This window comes from Marasmius oreades, chromosome 7 (assembly GCF_018924745.1).
Source record: "Marasmius oreades isolate 03SP1 chromosome 7, whole genome shotgun sequence".
Lineage (NCBI taxonomy): Eukaryota > Fungi > Basidiomycota > Agaricomycetes > Agaricales > Marasmiaceae > Marasmius > Marasmius oreades.
The window spans coordinates 826,339-839,599 of NC_057329.1; the positions used below are offsets into that span (position 1 = coordinate 826,339).

The 13,261-nt window shown below is 42.3% G+C and overlaps 4 protein-coding genes and 1 non-coding gene across 5 annotated transcripts; 1 reads left to right on the plus strand and 4 right to left on the minus strand.

Annotated features, from left to right (window-relative positions):
- Positions 1-119: 119 nt before the first annotated feature.
- E1B28_010967 (uncharacterized protein) lies at positions 120-3,129 on the minus strand (the record flags this gene model as incomplete). Its single annotated transcript, XM_043155955.1, has 7 exons — positions 120-1,338; positions 1,396-1,865; positions 1,917-2,188; positions 2,252-2,470; positions 2,520-2,525; positions 2,585-2,674; positions 2,730-3,129. 7 exons carry the CDS (start codon positions 3,127-3,129, stop codon positions 120-122), a joined length of 2,676 nt encoding a protein of 891 aa, XP_043005739.1.
- Positions 3,130-7,668: 4,539 nt separating this feature from the next.
- E1B28_010968 (uncharacterized protein) lies at positions 7,669-8,828 on the minus strand (the record flags this gene model as incomplete). The annotated part of the gene is made up of 4 exons (XM_043155956.1): positions 7,669-8,020; positions 8,072-8,253; positions 8,312-8,523; positions 8,582-8,828. 4 exons carry the CDS (start codon positions 8,826-8,828, stop codon positions 7,669-7,671), a joined length of 993 nt encoding a protein of 330 aa, XP_043005740.1.
- Positions 8,829-8,953: 125 nt separating this feature from the next.
- Positions 8,954-9,199, minus strand: E1B28_010969 (uncharacterized protein; the record flags this gene model as incomplete). The annotated part of the gene is made up of 2 exons (XM_043155957.1): positions 8,954-9,098; positions 9,153-9,199. The coding sequence occupies 2 exons, from the start codon at positions 9,197-9,199 to the stop codon at positions 8,954-8,956; spliced, it is 192 nt and encodes a 63-aa protein (XP_043005741.1).
- Positions 9,200-10,458: 1,259 nt separating this feature from the next.
- E1B28_010970 lies at positions 10,459-10,532 on the minus strand. The gene has a single exon. It is a non-coding gene; the product is annotated as a tRNA-Ser (tRNA).
- Positions 10,533-12,078: 1,546 nt separating this feature from the next.
- Positions 12,079-13,187, plus strand: E1B28_010971 (uncharacterized protein; the record flags this gene model as incomplete). The annotated part of the gene is made up of 4 exons (XM_043155958.1): positions 12,079-12,140; positions 12,196-12,417; positions 12,466-12,764; positions 12,829-13,187. 4 exons carry the CDS (start codon positions 12,079-12,081, stop codon positions 13,185-13,187), a joined length of 942 nt encoding a protein of 313 aa, XP_043005742.1.
- Positions 13,188-13,261: the final 74 nt, after the last annotated feature.

The following is a 13,261-nucleotide window of genomic DNA, read 5'->3' on the forward strand; positions in this document are numbered from 1 at the left end:
CCATCGGATCCACATATCCAAAAGCTTCAGCATAGCCAACAGAACCCTGCTTTGCTGCATCGGTCCTTCTCTTCAACATGAGGCAAGTCCTCGTTCAAAGCAACTGCAAGGATAACTCATCAATTCTTCCAAACCGTGTCCACCACCTGGGGCGACAATGTGTGAACTGTATCAAGAAGTTCTGGTTGGGTTTTTCTAGGGTAGTCCTGGAACAGTGTTGGTATTTGAAGGAGACTTGCATATGTTCCCGCGTGACCACCAATGCAGGAGTACGTGGCCGCCGTACAACCATATAGCACGATAGAATAATGGCGACATTTGATGTCATCCAGGTCAGAGCTGGAGCGTGTATTGCCAGCAGGAGTGTTGGTTTCTATTAGGTTCGTCTTAATCTCGACTGGGGGGCCCTTGTAGCCCTCACCCACCCCAAGTTGCATGACTATTGACAGGATTGGGCAAGTGTTGGGACACTTTCCGGCCGCCTCTGGATCTGGTTCTACATTCTCATTTGTCAGGGAATTCTTTATCTGATACTGAGAGAGGCCTGTGCAGTCTATATCAATTGCTGAGCCTAGTCCACCATTGTGAAGGGGTATTCCCAGGTCCTGGTTGCGCTGATTGGCATAGATTTGTATCGCTGCCCCTTGCTTGAGCATTTCAGTAGCACATTCCCAGCTGAACATTTCATGATTACCAAGCTCGACAAAGTGGGAAAAGTTAATCCAGCTCTTGTCAAAGGCGACTTCGAGTTTGGGATCATCCTTGTATGCGTGAACCGGAGTGGCTTGGCGGACCAAATTCCAGACTTCGGGTGCGAGAAGCTTCTCCAAAAAGTGTACTAGTCGGATTGGGCGATGGTACCGCAGCCGCTCAGATTTCGAGCCCGAATGGAGCTTGGCAGCCTCGTCGTGTGCGACAGTCAGAAGGGTTCGAGCAATTAGCTCTCCACGTTCCCCCTTGGCAAGCAAGCCAGTTGTCAAAGCATTCGCAAGTATACGCGGGGCCTCATCGACAATGGACCGGCCTGGACGGACACCGGACCGGGGCGAATTGAGGATAACCGCTGCTGCTTCCGAGAGCACCGGTTCGGATAGATATGCAGAACGTACGAATTGTCGGTCTGCAGGTATGTTATAGATGCATCGCATATGCGACCTCACGAGTTCAACCTCTGTTGTACGTGAGACCAGCTGGTAGGGATCAAAGGGAATGAGAACGCGGGAATCAAGTGCCGCCAGGTCTGCATTGTTATGATCATCACCTCGCAACTTCAGCACTGCTAGATCAATCATTTTGTGCTTTTCGTCTTCCGGGAGGCTTTGATAGTACGAATGCCACCTAGCATTCAAATATTCCAGTTGAGTAAACATTGCGGTGTAGCATCATCCAACTTACATAGGGCGACCAAATTTAGCCATCTGTCCCAGGTCACAAACACCTTCCAGGGTCAATTTGCCAGCTTCCTTTGCCTCTGATGTAAACTTTCGACAAAAAATATCAAATCGTAGCTCGAAAAAAGGGGGGATAAGTTCGGTGTTGTTTTGAACTCGAATCGATGGGTACGCCGCTTTGGTTGGAGCGGAAGTTTTCAAACTCGAGTTGGTGGACAAGAAAACAAAGAAGATCTGCTTGTCGTTAATCATGTTCAACACGTGCATCAAAGCATAGTAGGGGGTTCGTTGGTGTGATTTTTCCGGCAGTGATTTAGATAAGGTGTGGGCTTCGTCAAAGTAGACAATTGCACAAAATGGGATTGGATAGTTGTAGAGCTTTTGTAAACAATCGACCAGTGATCGAGCTGCGGTGTTCAGCGCTTTTTCACGATGTTCAAGAGGCTTCTGGTGATCCACAGGTTCTTGTTCCAGCTGACCAGATTGTGAGTCGAAGCGGAAACAGTCTTGATACTGTACACGCACCTTTCGGGCTTTTGCTACCACTCGGTCATAGAGCATGGTTCTATTTGTACCAACGTTATCTACAGTCGACCCGACGTTCATCCACTTGTACCATTTGCTAGCAATCTCTTGTGGCGTTCCCTTTGTGATTTTTGTTTTTTGGGATTGAAGTTCGGCGACTGTTTCGTTAAAAAGGGCTTGTAAGAAGACAAGCGGTCGTGTTATGGCATCCACTTCGCGCTCAAATTCTGTCGTGAGAAACTTGCGGACTTCGTAGTCAAACGGAGGATAAGCTATGAGGAGGGAGGTAAGTACTTTTGTACAATTGTACAAATAGGATTCTGTGATGAACCTACTTGCACCGGACTCCATGTCTTCATGGAGGTTGAAAGGAATCGCGAACCGAAGTGTGGCAGAGTGATCCATCAGGCGCGACTTGCCCATCCCCGACGATTGGACAACGGAGAACGAGCGATTATAGGGGCGGCGCATGCCTAGATCGTATTCGTCCATGGCACGTAGAAGAATACCGGGATTTGGGGTACAGTAATCCTTTTCAAACGCTTCTTTGAAATCTGTTGCAAATGTGTGAGGGGTTGATAGACAGAGTATGGTAGAGCGCACATTGTACTAGATGAAGATGCAATTGATAAGTCAAGCCCCGGCAAAGAATTGAGAGGCGTTCTTACTGTTGGTTGCCACGGATCTGTCAGTTTCCATGGATCGGTTCGATTCAGCACTAGTTGAAGGTTGAAGGATTTCTCGTTCTCGTCTTAATCCTGAACCGACTGTGTAAGTAAAGGTGATAATCTATCGAAAGGATATTGCACCAACTCAGGTCGTTGAAGAGCGGCTTCCAATCGTTCGCCTTGAAACCATCGCTGACAATGTTCCCCAAATCGGCATCGTTCGTAACAGCAGTCTTGCAGTGGTCCAAAACTTTGAATTCGAGGTTGAGGACCTCCTCCCACTGGGAGTTACTAGAGAGTTCATGAACGAGGTTATGGAGTATATAAGCCTTTTCTTTATCGTTGGAGCACTTCTTGGGAAGATAACTCTCGACGAACTCTTCGAGGATGATGCCATTAACATCAGGTAGTTCGGACGTCGTGCGAGCACGTTTCGGTAGTGGCTGTTCGTCACTCAGGCTGGTATTACTGTAATTGGTAGCATTGTCGACAACACCCGCCTCGCCTTCGCCCTTATCTGTCGGTTTGCGTTTTTCTCCCGTCATGGTCCTGTTCACAATTACAGCAGGCACACAGCGCAAATAAAGGGGATTATGTCAAATTCAAGACGACTCGCCGTGATTCGTAGGTTTGTAAGGTCAACGACGATTAGTGACGATGTAGCCTGAGGGTAATATTGGGCGATGCAGAAGGAAAAACGAGTGCGGGAATAACCCCTCAGCATTTTACTTTGGTTTGGACTAGCCTCGATTTGAATCATGTCCGATCCGTTGACCCCCAATTTGGGCCATTTTTGGTACATACTTTTGGGTCAATTCACTCGTATGACGCAGAGATTAAAAAGGAAATATAAGCCGAAAACTTAGCCGAACCTGAGTAATTAAGGGCCAAATACATTGACATCTTGGTTCCGAAAATTTCTTTGTTATCACTACATAAAGTAATACTTTACAGAGCCCAATACTAGCTATTTTTGGCATTAGAAAGGATAAAAGAAAGATAACATTTCTATTTGCAGAAAGCACAAAGGAAATTCTTATCTTCGGCATCCAAATATTAAGAATAAATAACGCCAAAAAGGGTACCTTTGTGGGCCCCGAAATGATGACTTTCAGGCCACCATTTCACAATACACGATGATCGCCCGAGGATCCGGTAATCAGCTCCCGGAGCTCTGGTAATCACACCACCATGTGCGTCTGATCAGCTTTCGCTCATCTCCCCTTCATCGTCGAAGGTGAATATACTCAGCGTAGTTCATCAAATAGTGCGGAAACAGTTACTTTGTGCATTACACTGGGTGCAATGTACTGTAAAACATGTGTATTATGTTAATGATTATAGTGAATTTATTTTAATTTTTTTTACAATAACTCTTGTAACTTATATTAAAATTAAGCTTATTTTATACTATAGAAATTTCAGGATAATACCTAGAAGAATCAAAGTATACTACACATGGTTTATGTTAAAATTATATAAAATTTACAGTAAGCCTTTTTCAAAATTTATGCTAAAATATAAAGCAGATCAGATATAACATAAGTACCTTGAATCATGTTTGTTTAATGTCACCTTTAAATACATTAAATTCGGCCTTGATGACGGAAATCTCACTTATGGGTGGTTCACCTGGGGCGAGCTGGTTCATCCCCCTCGCTTATAATTGTACACTTACACCAAAATATAGCTTGCTGAGCTGTGCTACACATTTACAAAGAAATTTCCAGACTTTGAGAGTTAAATAAGCTACAGTTCACACATAATACACAGTGAAGAGATCAGAAAGCCTAAAGAAATAGATTATGACAGGTGGTAAGGCTAGCATTGCCGCAGCCTGCTTAACACCATAGTAGGTAAATGTGCACCGCAGGCTGCTCAAGCCGTTCTTAAATTTGTTAAATATCACATCAGCCAGCTTAAATATCCTTAAATGCCCACTTATTCTCACTTATTCACTATTTTCTTGAGCTTAGTGCCACTTATCCCTTCCAATTGCCTTCCAAGTAGAGTCAAAACTGTCTATCAACTGCTATTTATTAGTGGATTCATGAGAGTAGGTGATCTATAAACATTCTGTTCTTTCACTGCATATGTGATGCACTACATAGAAAGTAGGAGACGGAGTACACGTCTTGGGAGGTATGTATCCAGGAGTGTGTGGCAGGTACACGTGGTCGCTTTCAGCAACCGGTTTGCCCGAGATGAACTGGCTTGCGAGGACCAGACTTAATTAATAATCGCTTACAGTAATTCATTTCGTGTAATGATGGGATCATCATAATACAAATTTCGTAGGTGTGGGAATATATACTTAAATATCTGGGCATAAGTAAAGAGAAAATTCTAGCTTATTTATAGAATACTTATGCTAATATCTTCCCTCAGTATAACAACAGTATAATATTACTTTGAAGATTAATTAACTCATAGGCATTATGCTATAGTTAATTAGACAAGATATAAAGTAAGTTCAACATACTGTATTTGGATTATAATAGTATTATGCTAAAGTATAAAAGTCTATTCAGACTACTTATTATGTTGTTAAAGAGTAAATCTAGTATAAATTCAATGTAAGTTCTATATGTTTTATTCTATTATCATGGTTAGAATAAGTTGATAGTGTCAAAGATTATACACCATGCATATTATAGAAGAGTTATGCTAAGAGTTACTCAAGATCAGCATAAGCAAGCTAAATAATGATATACAAGTAGTATACAGATATGTACATCATATGTACATGATATACAAGTCATATGTGAATATGTGCATTATATGCACATCATATGTGGATAATATGTATGTCATATGGAAGTCATATGCAGATACATACATCATATGCAAGTCATATGCAGACATGCACATCATATGTAAGTCATATATGGACAATATATATGGCAAGTCATATGTGGATAATATGTACATCATATGCACGTCATATGTGGATACATAGGTCATATGCACGTCATATGTGGATACGTACATCATATGCACATCATATGGGGACAATACATATGTCATGTGCAAGTCATATGTGGATATGTATGTCATATGCACATCATATGCGGATATGCAAGTCATATGCAGATAATATGTACGTCATATGCAAGTAGTGTTATCGTTGGTGCGTTTGGTTCGGTTCAGTGCAGTTTGTACCAGTTTGGGCTTTGATGGGTTGGCAGGAACCATTCAGGGACATGGTTCAGGCCAAAAACCTGACCCAAACTGGTTACACTGCGGTTCCTGAGTAAATAAAAATATATTAAACTTTCTGTGACAATGATAGCAAATGGAATCACTTGATGTGACTTGATGTGACAGTGATGTGATATTTCTTGTGACTAATGGGTACAATTGACCCATTGGGTTGTGTGGTTCGAAAACAAGGTTTCTTGGGCCAAAACCATTCTATATTTGGTTTTTTTGGTGAACTGTTTATGGAACCATTTCGGCAATTCAGTTCACAGTTCGGTTTCAAACTGGTGCTAGCCTGACACTTCAGACAACCACCAAACTGGGCCTTGTTAGGTGTAACTGTACCACTAGAAAGATGGGTCTAACCAGGGGGTCATACCAGTGGACTCCTGACACCTTTATTGGTATGTACCATTTGGAATTTTTTTTTCAAAAATAGCCCTATTTTGGGCCTCTCTGGTGTATCCAACTATGACATGGTATATACTAAGACTATTGGTATGTACCATGCTGTACCAAACTGTGACTTGGTATGTACCAAAGTGTGACATGATACATATCTAGGCTATTGGTATGTACCATGCTGTACCAAACTGTGACTTGGTATGTACCATGCTATACTATATCTGCTTATCTGCTGGATGGTATGTACCAGGATATCCCAGATGGTACATACCATCAGATTGGTAGATTTGTCGTGGAAGGAGTATCCTTCAAAGGTCTGCCTAAATGGCACATACCATAGCTCAACATCTTTACAAGATTCATCATAGGCATATTATCATTCAAAAAATACTTAAGTTGCATATATACTACATGATTATAAAGCCTGTAACCTTCAATCAACCAACCCAGGTGAGATAACATATGAAACAACTTTTGTAATATCTAATGTAACATTTACCATGCAGGACCAGTGACAGTGGCCAAATACTTCATTCTTTTCTGTGGAGCAGGCCCCTCTGTCAACTCCTCAGTATGGGCTCTCTTCCTTTGCAGCTGTAGACGGTTCATCTCATGCAAGTCAAGAACAGGTGCTTCATAAACATGATCTTGCCTTGACAGTACATGGGTTTTGTAAGGTTGCAGGAGGTTGAGATAATCCAAATCACTATATTCGTGGCAGTGAGGTACTGCTCTGCCACTTCCTCGAGTTGAATCAGGGACAGAGGATGTGGTAGGATTGTGTTGGTGAGAGGAGTAGAGAAGGTCAGCTAGACCTGATTCAGAACGCGGTGGAGGACAGGAAAGCTCATGAACAAATCCTCCATCTTAGAAGTCATTGTTATCATCGACTTCAATATAAGGCTTCTCCACTCATGATTTATTTGGCTGTAGTGGTCGTGGTATGGGCTGTGACACATTTGTTTTTCGATGTTGGGAGGGGCGTTGAGTTGTGGGTAGAGGTGTTGCGGGCAGTTCGTTGTCTTCCACATAAAGGGGAAGAGTGTTGAAGGCCAAAGGTACTATTGTGTTCATTCGTCTCCTCTCCTTTGTTGCTGTTGTTGTCCGCTGTTTCATTCCCTTCAAATTCTTTGACCTTGACTTCAGGTTTGAAGGCTCTCCATCAACTGTCTTCAGGTTTGAGGACTCTTTGCCGCTGCTATTCCTCTCCTCTTTACCCCATGCATTCTCGACCAATTCTCAAGCTTGCCTGACAGTGACTATGGTTGCACCATCAATGTCGACCATGATCGCAACATCATCTTGCTCTGCAGGGTCCAAGTTGATATTCACTACATGACACAAAGCAAAAGCAATACAGTCAGTCCCCAGTTGCCCTGTCATACATATGCTAAAAAAGCCTTACCTTCGTCCCATCGCTCTACCTTGAAGAAGTCTTTCTGCGTTTTTTCCTCCTCCATCGCCTTGCCATCCAAAATTCACCTTAAGAACTCCTCCCTACTGCCCAATAAGGCAGAGAACTGGGGTACCGTTAGTCTACGGTAACCCAACTGGACGTGCGTTCCTGGGAAGTGGACCTCAATTGGCCAGTTGTAAATGATCATATGGAAGGTGGCAGCGTATCTCAGGAAGGAGTCGATTGCTACAAATCCTTTGCCACTGCCATTGCCACCCTTCTTGCCAATGATTCTAGAAGTGTCTTCGTGCATGAACGACAATAGAAGACAACAGCTGCGGCTGCGCTTGTCTTTGTCTCCTGGGTGAAAGGAGAGGAGATCATGGATTCTATGGTCTATGAGAGGTATGCCGCTTTCCACTCTCTTGACCTCACTAGAAATGTTTAAAGTTGCAGCATAATAATGACAACCAAATGTGACTTACCATATCATTGCAGTAAGGTCGTCCAATTGACTTCGTATGTGGACTTGATTATCCTCTTTTGCTTTGGCAAATGCAGGGGATCCTCCCCACATGTGACTGGGATTGCGACTGCTGAGATCGGTGTTGGTAACAATTGTGTAGCCAAAGACATGGATGTTGTAGTTGGTGTACACATGTTCAGCCTTGACCACAAGAGTTAGCCTCCCAACTTAACATCAGCAGAAAGAGTGAGAAACATACAAGCTGGATGAACGGACACATAATCTTCCCCAACACGCTGTCAAACTCTCCCATCTGTTTCTTCTCCTGCCAAAGGGCCTTCAACCGGTTCTCAAACCAGTCAATCTGTTCTTTCAAAGCCTCATGCACTGTCTCTACACCCTCTTCCTGCTTCGACTCAAGATGCTTATAGTATTGTTCTCGAACATGGGCTTCCCATTCTGCATTTGTCCCTGTTAATACATACATGTTTAGCCTTGTGGTTGCTACAGAAGAAGGGAAAAATCTTACAGCCTTCTGGTCTTTCAAGTTCGCCTTCCACAGCATACCACGCCTGGAATGTGTTCCAACCGTTTACTGCGTGAGGTACTTTTGGTTGATGATTGAAATTTGCAGCCTGGTAGACCAGCTCCCTGGATTTGCCGAATGTCTCAGTGATGCCGTTGAGAGTGTTGAAGAACACCTCTTGAGCTTTCATGACTTGCTCCAATGCCGCAGCGGGCAGGGGGCCAGGTTTGGGATTGCCAGTCGCTGTCATGGATCGTTCTGTTTTCAAGACAGGATTTAGCCCCTAGGATTGCCTGATGTTGTTGTTGTTGCGTTTGTCTGCTCGCCACATAAGTCTTAAAACCCCACTCGTTGGGTGCAGTAGTTCTAGAGAATTCAGTTCATGACAGTCGCCTGTTGATGCATGTCATTGTCCTCATCTTCATCATCTTCATCGTCGGCCATGACAGCACCATGGTCATCCAAATTGAATGACGATGTAGTCACTTGCGGTTCTTTAGACTTTCTGGATGCCAGCTTCCTAACAGTGTTCTCTGAATCTTCGAAACCAGTAACGGCTACAGTAGCCGCTCACCTAGCCTGTTTCAACTTCAACTTTGAGTTCGCAGAGGAGGCGCTCATCGACAACTTTCCTTTCCTCCTGTGCTTGCTTCCATTCCGTTGTCGATTCTTCTTCCCAGCACTGGCTTCTGTTGCACCTTGTGACGAACTCTGATCATCTTCTTCAGACTCTGGCTCATATCCTTTAGATGCTCGTTTGCGAGCTATATCCTGTTGGGTGACCTCGAAGTCGGTAATAACACTTGGAACACCCTATTAATGGGACTGGAAAACACACCTCAAGCACAAAGTGTGCAAACCAACCACACCAAAAGAGTGTTCTTAGAGTATGGGGTGGAGGTCGGTATTCTAAGGCTTTAGTTTGCACTAAGAGGCACTAAGAAAGAGAGAATATAGGGATATTCGGTCTTTAAGGTTCAATCAAGGTTCTATTCCTTCTTATCAAATGACAAGACAAATCACTAGTTCAATAGTTCAACAATAAGGATTCAACAAAGCTTTTCTCAAGACTTCGCAAAGTTCAAGTTCAAGTTCAAATTTCCGATCAAGTCCAAATGCAATTCCAATTCAATATAAGTCCAAATTGACTTCCAAAATCCAAGTTCAATTCCAATAACAATCCAATCAAATCCAAATTGCAATAGGTCCAAATCAATCCAATCCAAACACAGAACATCAAACTTTGACGAAGTGAGGGGCAAAGGTAAAATCCTTGAGCTAGTCCTAGTAGGTGAACTGCGTCTCCACTTGTAGGCTGCTGGGGGCAAATTTCCTGCTACCCTCCCTCCTTATATACACTTTTCTAAATAAAAATAATAAAAGTCCGAGATATGTAGTAAACTTGAGAATAATAATAAAATCCCTTTCAGTCAAACAGAAATTCGCCTAATCAGGTATAATGCCAGAGATTGTGCCAGAAACCATGAATAAAATAATAAGCCAAGAGTCCCCTGTCTGTATCCATGTTACGCTGACAGAGCCTAGACTTCCCAAGGTCTCCAAGTTGCCCATATATTCTTGGAAACATATCCCCTATGTCACCCTCGTCCTGATGTCCTCTAAATAAGGAAAAGAACCAGTCACCGTCCATGACATATTTCCTGTGTTCCTGTCTCCAGTAACAACTGTCACATCAACTCCATGAGGTCTAGACTTCCTTTATTTCAGAACATTGTAATCCTTTCCTTTTCCTATGACTTCATGGGCATCGGATATTTCTATCCTAAGTCTGCATGTAGGTACTTTGTCCGATATATCCTTTGTTATTTCCTTTAAGTCCGACAAGATGCCTGTTCACTGAACTAACAGTTTTCCAAAGAGGGCTCTATGGGGATTTGAACCCCAGACCTCCTCATTAGTCCTAAGGTGCTCTCGACCACTGAGCTATAGTGCCATGTACTTATACTAAAGTGGTTCTACACTTTTTATACAAGTGGCCCACTGACTCAAGGCCCTACAAACCATATTCTATAGGGCGCAGTGGATACCCAACATTGCTATATTAGAAGCTTATTTGTGGCTACCCCGTTAGTAGGCACATCATCGAGGCTCCTTAGGGTCAGAAGATGAAGAAGTAATGCAGACAGCTGACCTTTGGACTTTCTCTCAGTCAGGATGAAATCTTTGATGACTACTATGAAGAATATATTAGAGCTCTGGAAACTGGGGAAGTCATCACCTGCCATTTCCATCTCAGCAAGCAACAGAATTCTCAGAGTTGCCAAATGAAAATGATGAAGACAAGGGGGAAGAATTTAATGATGAGCTTGAAGGTGTAGTAACACCATCAACTGTCTTGGACCAGCTAACAGTTTGTTCACAGCTCCTTCCTTTGTTTCCAATACCACTTCCAGTAATATTCCAAGCACAACCTCACCAACATATCCTTGGCCGTCAATGTCAGTAAGTCTGTTTTGTTACACACTCCAGTTTGCTATTAAAGTGTTTCCCCGTTGACAGCTGTTCTTGACACAGTTGTTGTTTAGTGGCAGTACACGAGTTCGATTCTCAGAGATTCAGAAGACAGCTGTGCTTACATGGGCAAAATCTCTTGGGGTGCAGAATGTTCCATCATTCGGTACCTTGAAGAAAGCTCAGAAATCAATTGAAGATATGTTGACAAGGCCAACGGAGAAAGTAGTGTCTTCCTTGGGAACTGTATTCTATATTAATGATGTAGCAAAGGCCATAGAAAAGGTATCAGTATTACAACCTTTATTCTACTACTTTACTTAGCTTTTGAACAGGACTTCTCAAATCCAATAATGCGCTTTGCAATGGCTGAATATCCTGAAGATGGCCAAAAACCAATGCCTGAGCTATATCATGGGCATAAGTGGCTTGTTGACCTTCCACATGATATGCCGACAATCACTGCTTATATAAATGGAAGACTTTATTTTGTGGGCGAGCTATTACAATGTCATGGGGGCGGTTTCTTTATTCCAGACCAATTTTTTACAAGAATTGCATCTGACAGAAAGGAGAAGGATCTATATGCCCTTGGACATACTGTTCAAAAAACAGTGGTAGGCTTTAATTCTTAGATTAATTTATATTGCTTATAAACTCCTTAAGAATGGCTTTGTTGTCTCTTCCAATAAACTTATTATACCAGCAAATGCATTCCAAAGAACATATGAGGACCTTCAAGATGATGGACATCTTTCTTGTGGTTTTGCAGGTACAATCTTTTTCTGTGAATAAGTAATTAATTATTGATAGCCCGTTTAGAATGCTCGACCTTATACGGAGAACACATGCCCCATCCATGGCAAGAACATGCAAAAGGTCACATGGTCTATGGTGTACCACTCATCATTTTTGTTGATGATGTTAGTGGAAATATATCCAAACAGTGGAACAAACACCATGCTATCTGTATGTTAAATGGTTTGCTTCTAAGGCAGATGATAGACAAAGAGTTCTGTACAAGATTTATGACTTCTTCACCTCATGCCACACCTATAGAGCTTGTGAAAGTATTAAAGGAGTGTATTGAGTAAGTTTTATAAGGTCTTCAGTTCTGACAATTGACTGAAAATTTAAACCAACAGAAAAGCAGCTGAATCTGGAGTTAAAACATATGACTGCAAGTTTAGGGAGGAGTGTCTCCTTATACCCCATGCACATTTTTGGGCTGGTGATAATCCAATGCAAGCGGAGGAGTGTAGTCATGCTGGGCTTCATTGCAATTTTTTCTGTCGGGAATGTAAAGTTGGGGGAACTCAAGAAGAGAAGTGGTCTGATGATGGATATCTAAAGCTCTTCAAGGTGGAGTAGTTGTATGCATTTTCATAACAGCAGGATGTTGACATTGATTATAGCCTGGCGAACACCGTACACCAGAAGATACAGCTTCCGAGATATTTGAACAACTGCAACTTTCAACATTACAAGGTGCTACCTACTGAGAAGCTAAAGAAACATAAAGCAAGCACTGGAATCAATGATTCAATCAGTGGAAACTCTCTTCAGGCAATTGTTGACCTTGGTAAAGGTTTGTATAGTGGAAAGCATCTGGATGGTGTTGGGAAAACAAAGGAAGAACTTCAGGCACAACTTGGGGAGGAAGTTAAACATGTTGTAGCAGAATATGGTATCAATCCTTTAATCGGCATGCCAGGTGAGTGTAGACTGGCTATATTTACTGTATATCCATTATCTTCAACTTTGAATTCTACTGTTAGGTGTCAATATGCATCAAGATACTCCCACAGAAATACTACACACTATATTATTGGGTGTTGTGAAGTATTTCTGGGGCCAGACTTCTCATATACTGGAGAAGACTAAAGACTTTTCAACCTTCCAAACACGGCTTGCATCCATTGACACCTCAGGACTCAATATACCAAAAATATCTGCAGAATACATCTGCACTTACAAGGGTAGTCTCATTGGGAAGCATTTCAAGAGTTTGGCACAGCTAATGCCTTTCCTAATCTACAACTTGTCCTACAAAAGGTACTCAATGCATGGTCCATTATTGGAGAACTGGTGGTTCTCATATGGCATACCCAAATTGACGATATGGAAGAATATTTAGTAATTTTGTTTCTTTTTTTTGTTTCTCTATAAACCTGATCAAGCAATTCTAGAGCAATCTGTCACATACTATTC